At 31.3% G+C, this 19,484-nt stretch overlaps 2 protein-coding genes across 2 annotated transcripts; both read left to right on the top strand.

Moving 5' to 3' along the window:
- The first annotated feature begins 297 nt into the window (after positions 1 to 297).
- LOC120091074 (kinesin-like protein KIN-14P) lies at positions 298 to 9,462 on the top strand. The gene is made up of 22 exons (XM_090307643.1): positions 298 to 883; positions 1,525 to 1,687; positions 1,773 to 1,933; positions 2,041 to 2,151; positions 2,399 to 2,624; positions 2,910 to 3,037; positions 3,176 to 3,259; positions 3,377 to 3,454; positions 3,538 to 3,630; positions 3,725 to 3,754; positions 3,907 to 5,154; positions 5,235 to 5,316; positions 5,398 to 5,493; positions 5,584 to 5,763; positions 5,882 to 5,988; positions 6,074 to 6,253; positions 6,446 to 6,609; positions 6,685 to 6,938; positions 7,103 to 7,266; positions 7,338 to 7,825; positions 8,057 to 8,163; positions 9,156 to 9,462. Exons 2-22 carry the CDS (start codon positions 1,561 to 1,563, stop codon positions 9,203 to 9,205), a joined length of 4,158 nt encoding a protein of 1,385 aa, XP_090163769.1. The 5' UTR covers positions 298 to 883; positions 1,525 to 1,560; the 3' UTR covers positions 9,206 to 9,462.
- Positions 9,463 to 16,010: 6,548 nt separating this feature from the next.
- LOC120092171 (remorin 4.1-like) lies at positions 16,011 to 18,903 on the top strand. The gene is made up of 2 exons (XM_039050400.2): positions 16,011 to 16,772; positions 18,124 to 18,903. The coding sequence occupies exons 1-2, from the start codon at positions 16,131 to 16,133 to the stop codon at positions 18,313 to 18,315; spliced, it is 834 nt and encodes a 277-aa protein (XP_038906328.1). The 5' UTR covers positions 16,011 to 16,130; the 3' UTR covers positions 18,316 to 18,903.
- Positions 18,904 to 19,484: the final 581 nt, after the last annotated feature.

Here is a 19,484-nt window from a genome sequence, read left to right as displayed (position 1 = left end):
AATTTAAAGTAGAATCTCTTAAACCCTATTTAAGAGCGAGTTTGTTTTACATGTTTTTCTATGAAATTTTAGATAAATATTTAATATTTTTTTTATTATATAATATTTCACTTTTTAAAATCCATTATATTATTATCGAAAGAATTTTAAAACTCTCATTTTACCTGAATTTTTAATATCGATCCGAACCACATAATTTTTTTGCAGTTAATATATAGTTATATTCGTCGAGTTAAGTTCACTTTGATGGAATTTTGTGATACACCTTTCTAGTATTTTTCTATGATTTTATTGGAAGCTTCCAAGAAAAACAAGAACATTTCATTTGATAATCCTCCTTGTATATAAGATTTTCTCAACCAAACGGTCCTTCAAGAACAAGTCAGCAAGTTAAAAACAGCAATTTTGCAAGGTCTACCCGCGCAAAAACACAACAATACATCGATGAAAGAGAAGAAAAATACAATCGAAAGAAATGGAGAGAATGAGGAAAATGAAGCTTACTCTCCTACTTTCATGGAACATTCCTAATCCTTTTCGTCTTCCATGGAAGATCAACCACCAAACGAAATACCCACCATTCAAATTTCTCATTATTTATATAATCAACATTCTCCCTTCTTCTCTTTCTCTCTCTTTTGATGTCATTCTCCTTCCCGACACGTTCTTGATCTGGTTCATCTTCAAAGAAACTTCATCATGGGTTCAATCTGACCTTTTGGGGTTTTTTTATTTATTATTTGATTGCCGTTTTCAATCGCCTGGATAAGGCACATGGATATCGTCTTTTGGTATTGCCCCATATCCATTTCTTTCTGTGAGGTTTCCAGAAATTTTCTCTCGTTCTACTGCCCATTGCCCGCTTCATTGGCTCCAAAAACAGGTACCCATTTGTGGGGTTTCTTGTTTCGTTTTGGATTTTTTTTCTTTTGATGATTGAGTTATGGTTTTGTGTTTGATAATTATGGAGTTTGATTGTCTCTGTAATTGGAAAAGTAGATGACAATACAGGTTTATTTGGTTGTGGCTTGATAATGGGTTTTTTTTAGTATTGCAGACATGGTGTTTGATAAAACTCAGAAGGATGATGCTCTGGCTTTTTCTTTATTTTGGTGGTTAAAGCATCCCTGTTTTATCTAAGAGGTCATAGGTTCAAATCCCGACCTCTACATGTGATGTATTGTTTAAGAAAACGGAGTTTAATGAAGAATTTTGATGTGTTGCTTTAAAGAAATGATGCTGTGTTGCTGGATCACCTTTTTTCCTATCCTGTCATCTGCAAACATGTCATGTCTATATTTAAGTTGTGGGTTGACGGTAGGATATGTAGAATCATAATTCATTCTGTTTAAGTTTATGGTTGGGCTCAAATATATGCAATATATAGTGTTTTCTCTGGTATCATGTTAATTGTTTCTTTATGGTATTTCTTTCTTTCATAGTTCTTTTTTCTTACCTTTTTGTTCATTGGAAGAAGATGAGAAATTTCACTGCACCATCGTAATATTTCTTTTCCTGCTATAGGAGCATATTATTCTTGTAAATTAGTTGCTAAGCTATATGCTTGATGCCACTCCCAAGCAGTTTTCAACTATGAATTCAACATCAGAGCAAAACAATAGAGATTATGCTGGGCTCAGCATCTCAAATGTAGCTGTTAATGGAAGACCATCTGTAGATAGGAATGGTGAGGTTTTCGTCAACAATCTGCATTTGCATTCTGCTCAAAGACCAAAACAAACTTTCAATTCTTTTACAACATTCTCCTGCAGCTAAGCAGATACTGATTTTGGCTGCGTGGTTGAGGAGTATTTTCCCTGGTCTAAATTTGCCAATCAATGCTTCTGATGAGGACCTCAAAGCATGCTTGTTGGATGCCAATGTGTTGTCCCAAATTCTGAACAAGCTAAGAAAACCTGGTTCTGCAAAGGAGGTATTATCCAACTAGTTTTGTCTTTGTTCCACAAGTTTTGGTTCTTTTTAAGTCCTTTTGTCATATCATACTGTTCACTGTTATGAGTATCAGTTTTCTGACACTAGGGAGGTTATGTTATCCATAATTTGGCTTCACGGGCAGAGAAGATCACAAGGTTCCTTGCAGCTATAGCCGACATGGGGATAGTAAAGTTAGACAGTACCGACATCGAAGATGTAATGTGCCCAGATTTAGAAAGTACTCTCATAATTTGTTTTCACAGAATAGCTATACTATTGAATCATCGATGGTGGTTTTCATTTGAGTGCATCATAGACTTCTATTGCACATGCTTTTAGATATATGTTTATGTGCAAATACATTTAGGACCTGAACCAAAATATTACCTAGTTCTCTATTTCGTATGTATATTTATCTTCTTTCTTGTTCTCACTCTCATTCTTAGATATTATTAAATTTCAGGGATCTATGGACTCTGTTTACAACTGTTTATGGTCAATTAGAGCACGGTTTATGTCGAACGACATGGGAGATAAACCTTTGGGATGTAAATCACCTGCTAAGTCAGAAAACATTCGTTTTGACACATCCTTACATGACCCTTTTTCTCCTATGTCGGGAGAAGAAAGGAGGAAAGTCTTATTTGAATCGAAATTTCTTCGTACCCTGAGTAGTCCTATTATGTCAGGTTTGACTTTTGCAAACATCAGCCATATTTGTACAAGAATTATGTTGGCCTCCCAACGAAGAGTTCAGCTCAAAATGGGTTTTACTTGTTTATCATTTTGAAACCTTGAAAATTCAACCGAAAGCCAGGAATTTAATGTGAAGTAAAAAAAGAAGAAGATCTATTCAAGTATAAACAGAAAACAGACGTCATGTTTTACTCAGTTTAATCACTAGATAGTAGTTACTAAACTTTGGTTTAGTACAGGCACTTTGGTCTTATAGACAGTTTTTCTTTTTACAACAGAACCATTGGGTGGATCAAATCACCAGGTTGGCCATAAGTTTCACGAAGTGTTTCAACTAAAGCAAGGTCGTTATGCTGATCTTCCGGCTGCAAAAATTTCAGAAATGATGAAATCAAATAGTCTAGACGTAAGTTCTTCTGATCCCCCACCTCCCACTCCCTTATTTTGTGTCTAATAAGCTTCATATGCTTCAGTTTGTGTATAGTCTTTCTGTGACATATATTGTTTATTTAACTTTGATGCACTTCAGCATCTCTTATTGCAGAATGCTCCAACACAATCACTTTTGAGTGTGGTGAACGGAATTCTTGATGAAAGTGTGGAAAAAAAGAATGGTGAAATTCCTCATGTATGGCCATGTAAATGCTTTACGGTGTTGCATGCGAAAGAACTTAGCTGTTTGCATATTTGTTGGTCAAAGTTTTTTCTTAAATATTCACTCCCTCCTTACATTTTTTTTTTGTAGCGTGTGGCATGCCTGTTAAGAAAAGTAGTTCAAGAAATTGAGCGGCGTATTTCTACTCAAGCGGAACATCTTCGAACTGTAATGTCCCAAGTATTTTTGCACGATTGTTTTTCCCTTTGAATTATGTTTTGAAATTCTATGTCATGATTTTCTTTATCCAGCAAAACAATCTTTTCAAGGCCCGTGAAGAGAAATTCCAGTCTCGAATAAGAGTGCTCGAGGCACTTGCATCAAACATTAATGAAGAAAATCAGGTATTATTTTAGAATAATAAGTTTGATTATTATTTTTTTGTTTGAGTACTGTTATAATTTTCACATTATCTCGCGTCATTTTATTTTTCTTCAGTGTGTTCTTAGCCAGCTGCAACAAACAAAGGTTTGGCTCTTGACCATTTTGAAAATATATAATTTCTTATTTATATCTGGCTTTTGCTGCTAAGTATTTCGTGAAAGGTTTGGCTCAGAATCTTCTATGAGCCTTTTGTACTTGTGTAAACACTCACCAGCAGGAGGCTTTTGAAATTGCAGCAAGCTGAGAAGACTAAAGCGGAAGAAAAGAAGAATTCTGTCAATGAGGATGTGACCAGGTTGATTAAAGAAAGAGATGAATGCAAAGCAGAGATTGTACTCTTGAAGCAAGAATTGGAAACCGCTAAGAAGACATATGAGTTGCGTTGCTTGCAAGTGGAAATGGAAAAAGGTGAGGATGTGAGTAGGTTGATGAAAGAAAGAGATGAGAGCAAGGTAGAAATTACAATGTTGAAGCAAGAGTTAGAAATAGCTAAGAAAACATATGAATTACGTTGTTTGCAAGTAAAAACAGAAAAAGGTGAGGATGTGGTTAGATTGATTAAAGAAAGAGATGAAAGTAGAGAAAAAATCACAATGTTGGAACAAGAGTTGGAAACAACAAAAGAGATGTACGAATTGCGTTGCTTGCAAGTGAAAACAGAAAAAGGGGAGGATGTGAGTAGGTTGATTGAAGAAAGAGATGAAAACAAAGCCGAGATCACAAAGTTGAAGCAAGAGTTGGAAACAGCAAAGAAGACGTATGAATTACATTGCTTGCAAGTGGAAGCAGAAAAAGAGGAGGACGTGAGTAGGTTGATTAAAGAAAGAGATGAGAGCAAAGCCGAGATCACAATGTTGAAGCAAGAGTTGGAAACAACTAAGAAGACGTATGAATTGCGTCATTTGCAAGTGGAAACGAAAAAAGGTGAGGATGTGACTAGGTTAATTGAAGAAAGAGATGAAAGTAGAGCAGAAATTATATCCTTGAAGCAAGAGTTGGAAACAGCCAAGAAGACATATGAATTGCGTTGCTTGCAATTAGAAACAGAAAATGATGAGGGTATGACTAGGTTGATTAAAGAACGAGACGAAAGCAAAGTAAAGATCGTAACATTGAAGCAAGAGTTAGAAACAGCTAAGAATGCATATGAATTGCGTTGCTTGCAATTAGAAAAGGAAAAAGATGAAGATGTGGCTAGGTTGATTAAGGAAAGAGATGAAAGTAAAACAGAGATTGCTATGCTAAAGCAAGAGTTGGAAACGGCTACAAAGACATATGAATTGCGTTGCTTGCAAGTGGAAACAGAAGCAAAATCTGCTCAATTAATGCTCAAGGAAAGGATAAAAGAACTTGAGGATCTCTTGGAAGATTCAAGTAATGAAGTGCAAAAACTTACAACAAGTTTTGAATCGAAGCAAAAAAAATGGAATGCAAAAGCAAACAGCTACAGGCGTATGATAGAATTTCAATACAATCTACTACAGGTGTGATTAGAAGAGCATTTTCATGTTTAGTTATTTTAAGAGAGATTATGACTAACAGAAATGCTTTATTAACTATTTAGGGTGTTAAATGCTCCTCGGAGTCTGTTAAAGAAGAGATTTTGAGAGTGAAGATGGACTATTCAAATGAAGTCAACCAATTAGGTAGGGATGATTGTGAGAAAGTTTTAGCACTATATAATGTTCAAAATAATGAGCTCTTATGATGAAGTCTACCTTTTCCAGGACTCAAACTCAAATCATTAGCACATGCAGCTGGAAACTATCATGTGTTGCTGGCTGAAAATAGAAAATTGTTTAATGAGATACAGGATTTAAAAGGTGAAATTCTTGTATTGAGTTCCACTGTGTTCACTGTTCACCACCATTTTAATCTTTTTTTGTATCACTTAATCTTTTCCCTTCCATCAGGAAACATCAGAGTGTATTGTCGAATAAGGCCGTTTTTGACCGGGCAGAAAGACAAACAGATGACCATAGAATATATTGGTGAAAATGGAGAAGTGGTCATCGCAAACCCAACCAAGCCTGGGAAAGAAGGTCATAAGTTATTTAAGTTTAACAAGGTGTACAGCCCAGCATCAACTCAAGGTCTCTTTCTTTTCATTTTATCATGTAGTCTTGTATATGTAGAATGTCTTTGTAGCTTTTCGAGCAACAGAGGTATCTTTGCAACTATTAATTGTTGTGTTGTCTTTATTAAATGCAGGGGAGGTCTTTACTGATATCCAACCATTGATACGATCTGTACTTGATGGATACAATGTTTGCATATTTGCCTATGGCCAAACTGGTTCTGGAAAGACATATACAATGGTATGCTTCCTTTACATGTTTCAATAATACATACAATTTCTTTTGAGCTCCCACTGATGAGATCTGTCACATTGTTTCCTTTAAGACCGGTCCTAATGGTGCTACTAAGGAGAACTGGGGAGTTAATTATCGAGCGCTCAACGACCTTTTTGAAATCTCTCAAACTAGAAGTGGTGCCATTTCCTATGAAGTTGGCACACAGATGGTTGAAATTTATAATGAACAAGTGAGGGATTTACTTTCAAGCAACGCTTCCCAGAAGAAATATCCTTTTTAACCATGCAGTATAATGTTAACACCAAATACAAGTCATTTTTCGTTTAAGTATATGACGTGAGCCACTAATTTTTTAATTATATATTACACATTTTTAAGGTTGTCAGTCTATTATTTGATTTCAAATAAGGATTGCAATTTCAACAAATTTTTAGCTCTTGTTTATCTTAACTCTCACACACTTGGGATTTTGACTCATTCCCAACCATTTGGACTTGCGGTACCTGATGCTACCTTGCTTCCAGTGAACTCAACCTCAGATGTTATAGAACTAATGGACATTGGACTGAAGAACAGAGCAGTTGGTGCCACTGCCATGAACGAAAGAAGTAGTCGGTCACATAGGTTAGTATGTTTTATTATACTCTCGAATGTTTATTTCTATATTATTTCTTTCTTATCTTTCATGCAAACCTACAGTATTGTGACTATTCATGTGCGTGGGACGGATTTGAAGGGTGGTTCCTCATTGCATGGTAATCTTCATTTGGTAGATCTTGCTGGAAGTGAGCGGGTTGACCGCTCTGAAGTTACAGGAGATAGACTCAAAGAAGCACAACATATAAACAAATCATTGTCCGCACTTGGTGATGTCATTTTTGCTCTAGCACAAAAGAGCTCTCATGTTCCATATAGAAATAGCAAGCTCACTCAAGTCCTTCAAAGCTCTCTTGGTATTATTTCCCAATTTTCTAGCAAACATTTGTTTCATTTGTTTGATTTGTATGGATATGATACTATTTTGCTATCCCTTTGGGGACATCCAATAAAATTGGAACGATACTCATTTTGCCAACGAAACTTCTGAATGAGTACAAATTTGGAATCTCTGTTGCAGGCGGTCAAGCAAAGACGGTCATGTTTGTACAGCTTAATCCCGACGTGAACTCATATTCTGAGTCCTTGAGCACACTAAAGTTTGCAGAGAGAGTTTCGGGAGTTGAGTTAGGAGCAGCTCGGAGCACCAAGGAAGGAAGGGATGTTAGAGAGCTAATGGACCAGGTGAGCATGTCTCATCTTGATTTGTATTGGAATCGTTTATAACAAAAATCAAAACTTTGTTCCTGTTTCAGGTGGCATCTCTGAAAGACACTATCAGCAAAAGGGATGAGGAGATTGATAGGCTACAACTTCTCAAAGACCTCAAGAACAATGTGTATAACGGTATCAGTGCCGAGAAGCGCAGCGCAGCTTCTATGAACAAAGATGTGAATGGCGGAGTGCCAAGAGTTCAGAAGCCTTTGGGTGGGAAGAGCATAGGAGGAGCTGTGGAGAAAGCTGGTTTAGATCATGACAACGCATCAGATCATAGTGATGCGCATTCTGAAGCAGACTCACATCATTCGATGGATGATATGAAGAACCATAACGAAGTTATTCAGCGACTAGACATAGGTCAGAATATTATTGAAGATGATGAGACATTAGGATTTGCAGATCGAGATTATGAAGAAAGAATAATGGACATTGTTGATGATCTTACTGTTGAAACAGAAAATGATGCAACTACAGAAAGTCCGAATATCACTCAATCCATAAAATCAGCAGAGAAGTTGGAAAAGTGAGTCGCTTTGCCTTTTGAAAGCTTAGATTTGCGGTTCATGTGGTGATTGTTTCTTTTGTTCTCTTCCTTAAAACCTTAAACTATTAAGAGCGATTCGTTTCATTGTACAAAACTTTAACTCACAACAGTTTTGTTTTTGGTTTACTTCCTTAAAAAATCGTACAGCGTTAGAAAACTGGAAAAGTGAAACATTTCATTTTACAAAAGTTTTAACTCCATGCTTTGCAGGCCCAGATCTACAACTACTATTTCTAGGACTTTGTATAAACATCCACAAACTGCATCAACAACACTGCCAGGATCCAAGGAGCCTTCAAGGTTATCCTCAGCACCAAGTATGTGAGAGTTAAATATTTCATTTATTTTCTATCAAGTTTTTTGCCCTCATTTTTTTTTTTTTTTTGGTTTAGCAAATGAAAATAAGCTCTCTTATTTTAGAGGAAAGTAGAGTATCATGATTTTTTTTCCTGAATATACAGGGTTCATATTCCATTAGTAGTTAATTTGAATAATAGTTGTGAAATAAAAGTCGTAATATGATAGTATTTTTGTCCATGATCGTTCATGTTCTTTTTTTCTTTAAACTACCCTTTACATGAATATTGCATACTTTATTTCATTATTTTCCATTAACTTCTTTTTTACAAAAAACTATTTAATAAAAATCTAATGGAACATGTTATCTAGACCTCGTTTGATAACTATTTTGTATTTGGTTTTTTTTTTCTTTTAAAAATACTTATGAATAGTACTTCAGTTTTCTTGCTTCACTATATACTTTTTTTAAAAAAAAAAAAAATTAAAAACCTTGCTAAATTTTGAAAACTAAAAAAAAAAAATAAAAAAATGTTATTATAAACTTAGATTTTATTTTTAAAATTTGGTTTAGAATTCAAATGTGTTATTAAGTAAGATGAAGAGCTTACCAAAAAAGCCCCTAGAGGTGTGGCCTCATTGACAAGGGTTTGGTGTCTCTGGATCATACTGACTTGGTAAGTCCCAAGTTCAAACATTCAAGAAAACTTAATATTAAAATCCCTTGATACTTTAAAGTTCGGGCTTTGGGGCGGCTCGAGTGCCCTCGAGTGTAGAGGAGCTACGCTTACTTAACAAACCATTTTGTGGAAACAAATATAATTTTCACAAACAAAGTTATCAAACAGGGTCTTATTCATTTGATAAGTATCATGTATCAAGTTCCAAGTAATTTTTCAAATGATTAACAAAGATTAAAATTGAGAAGAAATAGGGACTATTTTTTTAAAGCATATTGTAAATCTTATTTATTATCTGTCCTAACATCAATTAAGCTAATGCTTTGTTACAGGTCTTAAGAAAACTGTAACAGGACTCAAGTCTGGTAAAAGATGGCAGTAATTTCAAAGGGAACTTTCCTTTCATTTTCTTTTTCTTTTTTATTGGTTTTTCACAGGTTTTTTTTTTAATTTTTTTAATTTTTTTAATTTTTTTTTATTATCCTTTTCAAATTTCATTGAGAAAAAAATATAGGTTAGGAAAATTAATTACCATAAAGTTCTGTATATAAAAGGTGTCTATGTATAGTCCTCAAATTGGGATGACAGAATGTATAAAAATTAAATTTTAAATAGAAATATCGTTTTTGGTTTGGGTTCGGATTGTAGGTTGCAACTCGCCCGCACCTGCATAAAGCTAGAATCAACAACTTACTACCTAAATATGGCTTAAGGATATTTAGAGAATATCTCATACTTAGAGTTGGATAGATTTAAAATCATAACCCCTATTGATGTATAATTAAATTGAAACATTAAATAGTTGTACAATGTATGGCAATGTGTTTAGAAAATTAGACTGATGGGCACTTTTCTATCTAAGCTAGCTAGACTATGAAATGTTTACGACCTTGGGCTTTGATACAAACTATAGCGACATAAACTTTACATCCTCGAAGACTCTCTAGGGCTATATTTTGCATATATATACGTTTGGGGACATGAAATTTTGCAATAGGTCAAAATAGAAATAAACACAAAATAGTTGGAGCCTCAAGCAAAATGTTTTATAACGTCAAGCAAAATAAATCGTTATCAAAACTTGAAACATGTATTCAAAATCAAGGTTTACATAGTTTAAAAAAAGAAAGAATTCACATATATAACTACTCGTCAACTTCTCTAAGTGTTGCACGTCATTCATCTTATCTATTCATAAATGAGTTGATCATAGCAGTTACTTCATTGGAGATTATCATTGTTGTAGGACACATGTCAAGGAGGTTAGTATGGTGCAACCAAGTTTGAGGGGCTAGCATAATGGAGATTACATTTGAATGCGAGTCGATCACAAATGCAGTACAAGCAACATTCACAAGGCTAACGAATAAAAGTAGGATGTCGTCCATAATAAAAGGATTAAAGTGCCAATAATCACTATCTTTATCCTCCAATGCAATTCAACCACTCAAATACTTTTGAAATATTTATATTTAGATATGATTCAAGGAGATTAAATTTAAATAAGTCTAATCATATACATTTGTTATCACCTAACAAATCAAATCTCGATGTATTACTAGGAAACTTCTATCGAAAGAAAAAGAGAAACTTTTTAAATATAGTAAGAGAGACTAGAAGAGTATAACAATTAACATAAAGTAAAGAGTCAGAAAAATATTACACTTACCTTAATAAATATTTTTCTTTCTTCGTTATCTTAAGTCGATAAATCCGAGGTTACACCAAAAGACGTACTATATTCTATAAAAATTTGAGCCTAAACACAAACTTCAAGAATTTTTCCTTGCAAACAAATTAAACATTTCCCTTTTATCATATTCAAAACAATCAAGTCATTATCAAAAACCTAATTTTCCCCTCCATTGGGACACGTGTCCATGCATTTCACCACTTAGTGAAGTACACGTGTCAAACTTCCACCTTTACACGTGTCACATTCTAATTGGTTTATAAAAATTATCTCCCCGTAATGGCGAAATGTCCAAGTCTATAAATTAACTATATTTTTTGTCGTCTTCCCGTTTACTTTTTTATCTCCACAAAAGAAATATATATATATATATAATAAATCATAATATTTTATTTTAAAATCAAACCACGTGTGCCGTGTCCATCATGACCGATTCTACACCGTACACGTGGCGTTTAGTGGCAATCTAACATCAGCCTTTGCATGGAAGGAACCTTCATTCTGGGCCCATGTCCTATCATTAACTGCCACGTATTTTCATTTTAAATTTTGTTGTCTTTTCTTGACACGTGGTGAGTTCTAAATGGTTTATTCACACTAGCTTAAATTGGTGGGCTCCACTTTATCGCAGCCGACACTAAAAATGGAGATTTGCTATTATTAAGGGAAAAAAAATAAATCCGATTAATTAATTATATTTATTTTAAGTTTGGCCCAAGTATTTCTAAAGTTTTGATTTTATACTAAATTTATCGAGTTATTAAATCAAGTCTTTAATAGATAACAATGTGGCAACTCTCAATTCGATTGTGATGTTATTATATTATTATTTTTTATATAATTTTAAATTTAATAGCATCGAATTAAAATATTCAAATAACTAGTTAAATTGTTATCAGGTTGACTTATTTGTAATGTTATATAGTAATAATACTAAATTTTATTCGACATGTCAACATTTTCATCGATATTTTCATATTTCACGAGTTCGCATTTGACATAAAGGATAAATTGACATTTTTATTATATCGTAAAAATATTTATAAGACATAACAAATAAAGAAGCAAAAATCAATAATATAAATATTAAATAAGCAATAAAAATGCTAATTTATTTTTTAAAAAATAAAAAATATTTATTTATCAAATTAAAAAATATATATTTTTTAATAATTTTTTTTAGAAATATTTATCTATAGTTTTATAGAAATTTAATGATATGAGACATCGACATTTTTCAGACATATTATGAGGAACTTTGTTAAAAATTTAAAAACAAATTAAATATTTAGCTAAAAGAGAAATTATGCTGATAATGATTATCAAGCACACCCTTTATCTTTCACTTAATTAAAATGTATACCAAATGAAAAAAGAAAAAGGAAAAAGGTATACTTTCAAATTAAGTTCACATCTTAAATTATGTGGAGAGCATTTTAGGTTTGTAAGTTTGTGTACTTATGAGACAAAATGTCACATCATAGTGATTGAGTTAATATTTACAATATATCTTTTTTAGTATATTTACAATATACCTTGCTAGCCAATCTACAAGATAGGGAAAAAAAGGAACATAATTTAATTAATTTATAATAATGAACGACTAAGTATTTCTTAGATTTAAAAAAATATTTTAACAATTTATGTCCCGTTTGATAACCATTTGATTTTTTGTTTTTGTTTTTTAAAATTAAGTAGTTTCATCCACATTTCTTACAATGATTTGTATCTTTTTTAAGTACAATGATTAAATTCTTAGCCAAATTTCAAAAATAAAAACAACTTTTTGAAAGTTATTTTTTTAGTTCTCAAAATTTGGCTTGGTTTTTTAAACCATTGGTAAAAAATAGATAACAAAAGAAGAAATTTGGAGATGAAAGTAGTGTTCATAAACTTAATTTTAAAAAACAAAAACAAAAAATAAAATGGTTGCCAAACGGGGTTTTAGTTTTTTTACTTTAATTTGTAACAATTTAATAGTTAATTCTACATTTTAAATATAATGACAATTTAATTCTTGAATTTTTGTATACAACAATTTAGTCTCCATACTTTAAATTTTATAATATTTTAATCTCTATGGTGCGAAAATCTATCAAAATAAGTGTAAGTTTTATTATGTAATGACTTAGGCCCTGTTTGGTAACCATTTTGTTTTTTAAAATTAAGATTATAGACACTACTTTCATCTCCATATTCCTTCATTTATTATGTACTTTTGATCAATGGTTTAAAAAATCAAGCCAATTTTGTAAACTAAACAAAGTAGCTTTTAAAAAGTCGTTTTTATTTGTGAAATTTGCCTAAAAATTCAACTATTATATTTAAGAAAGATACAAATCATAAAAGATTGGGAGGAAATAGACTTAATTTTTAAAAATCCAAAAACAAAAAATGAAATAATTATCAAATGGCGTCTTAGTTTTTATAATTTATAAACACATTTAGTCCTTACTCAATTGACTAATTCACACACACAATAAAGACCTAATCATTTAAAAAATTGAAAGTACACATACTAAATTGTTATTTTTATGAAAATATTAGAGACCAAAAGTTTTTTTTTTTTTTTTAGCTTCTATTCATTAATGGTAAGGTTTAAAATCTCACCTTTTATTTGAGATATAATAATATTAGTAAAAGAATTTCAACCCAACAATGTGATTTTTGTTATAAATATTATAGAAAATAGATATTCATTACTTAGTGTTATAATTAATAAATTAAATGTCATTTTTCATATTTAGTACATATTAAATTTCTAATATAAATACAATATTTTGTGATAGTGTTGCCATGACAAACTTTACAAAATTAGAATTCGCAGCGCTTGACATTAATGACAATAATTATTTGTCATGGGTGCTCAATGTCGAAATTCACTTAGATACTATGAACTTGGGAGAAACAATTGTAGAAGAAAATACGATATCCAGTCAAGACAAAACAAAAGCTATAATTTGCTATAATTTTCCTTCGTTTCTCCATAAGAGATTAAAAATGGAGTATCTTACAATAAAAGATCACCATATCTTGTAAAAAAATTTGAAAGAAAGGTATGATTATAAAAAGAAATAGTTATTCTTTCTAAAACTCGTTATGAGTAGTTGCATTTAAGGTTACAAGATTTTAAATCAGTATGTGATTACAATTCTATATTATTTAAAATCAATTCAAAATTGTTGTTATGCAGAGAGAATATTACTAATGTTGATATGTTAGAGAAGACATTTTCTACATTTCATATCTCGAATATGCTCCTGCAACAGTAATCTCGAGAGAAAGGTTTTAAACAATATTCTAAACTAATTTCATGTCTTCTCATGGCCGAATAAAATAACGAGTTATTGATGAAGAAGCACGAATCTTGACCAACTTGAACAATACCATTGCCTGTGAACATTAATAATCATGGTCAAGGTCGTGATTGTGGCAGAGGAAGAAATAATTATTATTTTTGTGGTGGTCGTTCTAATCATTCAAAATTTAAAAGAACCACACAAAATGATGATCACAAATGAAATGCTCCACAAGATAAGAGTCCAAGGAGTGTTGAAAATAAATACTTCCGATGCAGAATAATTGGGCATTAGTCACGCACCTGTTGTACGTCAAAATACTTACTTGACCTCTATCAAGTCTCCCCGAAGGAAAAAGAGAAAAATGTGGAAACAAATTTTGCATATCAAGATAATGACATATTTGACCCATCCCATATGGCAAATTTGGATGTAATGGATTTCTTTGAATCTCCCGAAGATAAGATTGACACAATTGATGGAACTTCAAGTGTTTCTTTTGATTTTAAGAATATCTAGACTTAATGTTGTTATTTTCTTTTATCTATCTTCATGTTTTTTTTAGTATTGTCTGAATATTTTAAGTGTTGTTTTTCTTATTATAATTATTTTTTTTAACGAAGATACATGAATCATTTTCATATATTGGGTAATTAAAAAATGAGCAAAGAAGATCTATGTCTAGCAGACTGCAACTACGCACACAATGCTTACAAATAAAAAATATTTTTCCAAATTAACAATGTTGAAAGTAAAAGTAAATACAATATCAGATTCTAGAAACTTGATCGAAGGTTTTGGAAAAGCAACTATTATTTTGTCTATGCATTGTTCTCTAGTCAATCAAAGATAAATATTCTAAGTTTTAAAGATATATGTTACAATGGTTATCATATTGAAACCGATAGAAAGAATAATGTGGAATATCTATATATTGTCTCTACTATCTCAAAGGAAAAATGTATATTGGAAAAGTTGCTTGCTTTATTTTCTGGATTGTATTATATTCATATACGAGTAATTGAAACATATGCAACAATGAACTTGAAGTTCATAAATCCAGATATATTTGCTATTTGGCATGATAGATTGGGTCATCTAGATTCTATAATGATGAGAATGAATTAGCTTTTTTTTTTTTTTTTTAATAAAATCATTAATAAACTAACATTGAAAACCAATAAATTTAAAATTTATTGAAAATACAAATATTGAAATTGAAAAAAACTACGAAGCGGATGGATCAAAATGATATTTTAACCAAATTCTATAATAGGATATAATCTTTAGGTTAATATATAATTTTGTCCCTATACTTTGAAGCTCATTTAAATTTAATCTATTTACATAAAATAAATCTTTAATTTAATCCCACTACCAGATATTGTTAATTTTCTTTAAAAGAAATTATTATCTATTGACATTTTTACTATGAATTTGAAAATATATTTCACATATTGTATTTTATTGTAGGAAAAATATATTATTATTTAACTGATTTTGATAAAAGTTAACTTTGAAAGATTAGATTTAAGATTCAAGTGTAAATTCTATTTTGGCCGGTAAACTTTGAAGCTTTTTCTATTTTGATTCATAAACTATTAAAAGCGTCTATTCTAATTTCTAAATTCTAAAAAGTGTTTACTTTTTCTGCTATTAAAATTATGTTATTTCTTAAATAAAATGATGAGATAATTTGTATTTTTAGATGACAGGAAAAAAAAAAAAAATCTAAGTTTCAATTTTGAATTAGACACTAAAGCGATTTTCTATAGAAGAACTCAAAAGTCATTTTGCATTCAAGATTTTGATCATTCAATAGTCTGGCGCATTAGTTGTCAGCATTTACTTCACTTCATTTTGCTCAACACATGCTAGATACAATATTATCAAAGAATTAACAAAATCTTAATAGTAGAGATCAAAATAGATATTTTTTAAAAAGTTTAAGAATTAAAATGGTTATTTTTTAAAATTTAAGAACCAAAATAGAAAAAGATTCAAAGTTTAAAATCAAAATAGGATTTAAACTTTAAAATGCAAGTATGTGAACTAACATTAGATAATTAAAATCGTAAAGATTAAAAATTAAAAAACCTCATTTTATTTTTGATATTTTTCCATTGGAAATGTCTTCCACGTAATAAATTCTGTGGCTGATAATTCCCCAATTTTCCCAAACTTCAAATCAAACAAACAGACCCCTTTGGAATTTTATTCCCAAAAAGTCCCTTTTCTCTCTTTCCCTCTTTCTCCCTAGAAAAAAGAATCCATTACTCATTCAAAACACTCTATACATTTCTTCAAATTCCGCCATGTTCAACGATCAACTACCACCACCGGGAACTTCCAGTGCCACTCATGCCGGAGACGACGACGGTCAAATTCGCGATATCCACGCTCTAACCTCGCCGCAACCACCACCGGCGACGGTTAATCGAAACCGCCGCGGAGAGGCTTGGGAAACGACGAGCCAGAGATCGACTTCAATCGTTAGCGAAGGTAGCAGCTCCAGTGAGAACTTCACCTCCATGAGTCGAGAGTTCAATGCTCTGGTTATTGCTGGTGCGGAGATCGGCGATGGTTATCGTCATGATCGATCGATTAACGAAGCTCCGAATAACTTGAGCCGGATCGGAGAGGAAGAGGATAATACTATGCCTGAGGTGGAGACAAATCCGTTAGCGATCGTACCGGATGGCCATCCGTTCGATGATCACTTAGCGCCGTCGTCGGCGATCTCGAGACAGGAGAACGGCAGCGGCGGTGGCGCGGCGGCGACTAGAGAGATTTCGTTGCAGATGGTGAAGAAAGAGGAGGTGGAAACGAAGATTAGCGCATGGCAGAACGCGAAGATTTCGAAGATTAACAATCGGTTCAAGAGAGAAAATGCAGTGATTAGTGGATGGGAAAGGGAGCAGGTTCAAAAGGCATCTTCATGGATGAAGAAGATCGAGGTACGTGAATACCTGAAAGTGGCGATTTCTCTGTGCATGCAACATGTTTGAAGAAATGCCTCGCATCGTATTTAGTTAATTGATTGATTAATTGATTAGTTGGCTAATTAATTCCTCTGTTTCAGATTTCTATATACTACTTTTCTTCATGTCACTATGATCAGTGATCACTTGGACAGTTTTTGAAAATTACTACTTGTGTTTCGTTAAATGGTCAATTTGTTATGCTTTTTTGCGTCAAACATGTGAAAAAAGCTTTTTGAATCTCAAAAACTTTATATTTCATTCTCGTTTTTGAACTTTCGAATACTCTGTTTTTGCTCTCTAAAATCTGAGTGAAAAAACACTTCTATTCTTCGTCTTTCTTTATTATTTTGGCTAATAATTCAATATAAAGTTTGATTGATTTTTGAAACTCAACGCATGATCAAGCTTCAAATATTGTTTATGTTATTCCTTAATATATATGTATATAGTTTATGTTCATATAGGCGAGTCTGTAAATAAACAGAGGAAATACCAATTAAATGTTTTTTAAAAAAATAAATACCCATTAAATATTTGGTGAAGTGATTCTTAGAATATTAATGTCACAACCTGAATTTCCTACTTGTCCTTGAATTTGTATGAAAATAACAATTTAGTATATAAAATTTAATTTATAATAGTTAGTCTATGTAGTTTTAGTTTTGTTACTTTTGTCCCTAAAATTTATTGTGTAATGCTTTAATGTATTTTAAATTTTGTAACAATATACTTTGTATTGTGAAAAATATTATTGACTCAATAAATTTCTTGTTAAGTGTGTTTATAAGTAAAAAATTAAGTTACTACATAATATAAAAATTAACTCTTAATTTGGATGAAAATACAAAATTTAAAGTAAGAGTAAATGGTATACACTAAAATATATATAGTTGTGAAAATTTTAGGACAAAAAACACAATAAATATGAACATATAAAGATAGATTAAATTACAAATTTGGTTCTTATGGTTTAGGAAAAATTAGAATTTAATTTCTAATGGTTTATAATTAGAATTTAGTTCCTTCATTTATAACTAGAATTTGGTCTCTATGGTTTGATAAAATATGAATAAATAGTGAACTATTTATGAAGATTTTATTAAACCATAGAGATTATTTATGAAGTTTTATCGAACGATTAAATTTTAATTTTCTTTAAATTAGATCCAAATTTGTAATTTTAAATTAGATCCAAATTTATAATTTAACCTATCACCATATATAACTATAAAGCATTATTCTTTTCATCATTCTAAAAGCAGGACATATATTATTATATCATATATGAATTGGATGAAGCACTGAGTTGTTTTAAAATATGCAGAGAAAGTTGGAAGAGAAGAGAGCAAAAGCATTAGAAAAGATGGAGAATGAAGTAGCAAAAGCACATAGAAAAGCAGAGGAAAGAAGAGCATCAGCTGAGGCAAAGAGAGGAACAAAAGTTGCCAAAATCATTGAAATATCAAACTTAATGAGAGCAGTTGGAAGGCCACCAGCTAAGCGCTCGTTCTTCTAAGAACATATTCGGGAGTGATTCTAAAATAGTTAAAATCATCTTTATCATTTTCAAAATCATTATAAGATATGGTTTTAATCATTCAAAATTTAATGATATGAAAATTACATTAAAAAATGTAAAATTTCATATCAAATTAATTTTGAACGACTAAAAACATGTTTTAGAGTGATTTTAAAAATGACATAAGTGATTTTAACGATTTTAAAATCTTTCTTTTCATCGAATACTCATCTTAAAATCCCAATGGATCTGTAATTAATTTAGGAGATGGACAAAACCCATCTACAAAGAGTTAGATTTTGTTTTTATTTTTTTTTTCTTGCAACAAAGGAAAGATATATTATTAATACATTATATCTCTCCCAAATATCAAATATCTTAGTTTCAAGTTGGTTTTAGTGTAAGGAACTTGTAAGTAAGAAATGGGCATTGAGTTTGGGTGTATGTTTTTATAAACATTGATTTTTCTTTTTTGGGATAGTTTTGCTTATTAAGTGTGTTTTTATGAGATCTTGTAAGGAATAAGTTATGTCCTTGTTGATCTTTTTGTATAGTAAATGATATATGATTGGATTACAATATTAATTTTGTTTCCTATGATTTGAGGATAGTTTCATTTTAATCCCTATATGAGTCCTTAGATTTTGATTATTAAACCTCATAAACAATCTCTAAACTATCTTTTATCCACTAAAAAAACCTACCTATTTCATTTCTATTTTTCACTTCATCCTAGATTCTTATTATAGTCAACTAATACACTTAATAAGATAAAAAGGAAATGTTTATTGTCAAATGAAAAAAAAGTGCTAATATAGTAATCATAAAAATAGTTTGTGAGATTTGTCAACAAGAGGTTAGCTCAACTGGCATGTATATATACAGATGACCAAAATGTTTGTAGTTCAAATCTCTCCACCCTCAATTTGTACTAAAAAAGATGGTTGGTGAGATTTGACACAATTATTAAGGACGAAATACTTAAAATCATAAGGATCGACTAAACAAGTATTTTGCCTTTAAATTAAATCTTTGCTCAAATATTTAGTGGTGTGTCTATTGAATGTATATACTTCAAAATAACTTTTATGAGATCCCTAGACATATAAAAGTCTAACTATTTGATTCTTGTAACTAAAAATGTTACTAAAAGTTTCTAATATGTT

The sequence above is a fragment of the Benincasa hispida genome, chromosome 11 (assembly GCF_027475165.1).
Source record: "Benincasa hispida cultivar pf3 chromosome 11, pf3_genome.v1.1, whole genome shotgun sequence".
In the NCBI taxonomy this organism is placed as follows: Eukaryota; Viridiplantae; Streptophyta; class Magnoliopsida; order Cucurbitales; family Cucurbitaceae; genus Benincasa; species Benincasa hispida.
This window is presented reverse-complemented; position numbering and strand designations above follow the sequence as displayed.

What these genes read in the sequence shown, in the direction of transcription:
- LOC120092171 (XM_039050400.2), top strand. Translation starts at nt 16,131, where the DNA reads ATGTTCAACGATCAACTACCACCACCGGGAACTTCCAGTGCCACTCAT. An exon ending in CATGGATGAAGAAGATCGAG is followed by an intron (nt 16,773 to 18,123) that starts GTACGTGAATAC and finishes TAAAATATGCAG; the next exon opens with AGAAAGTTGGAAGAGAAGAG.
- LOC120091074 (XM_090307643.1), top strand. Translation starts at nt 1,561, where the DNA reads ATGCTTGATGCCACTCCCAAGCAGTTTTCAACTATGAATTCAACATCA. An exon ending in ACATTAATGAAGAAAATCAG is followed by an intron (nt 3,631 to 3,724) that starts GTATTATTTTAG and finishes ATTTTTCTTCAG; the next exon opens with TGTGTTCTTAGCCAGCTGCA. An exon ending in TTCAATACAATCTACTACAG is followed by an intron (nt 5,155 to 5,234) that starts GTGTGATTAGAA and finishes TTAACTATTTAG; the next exon opens with GGTGTTAAATGCTCCTCGGA.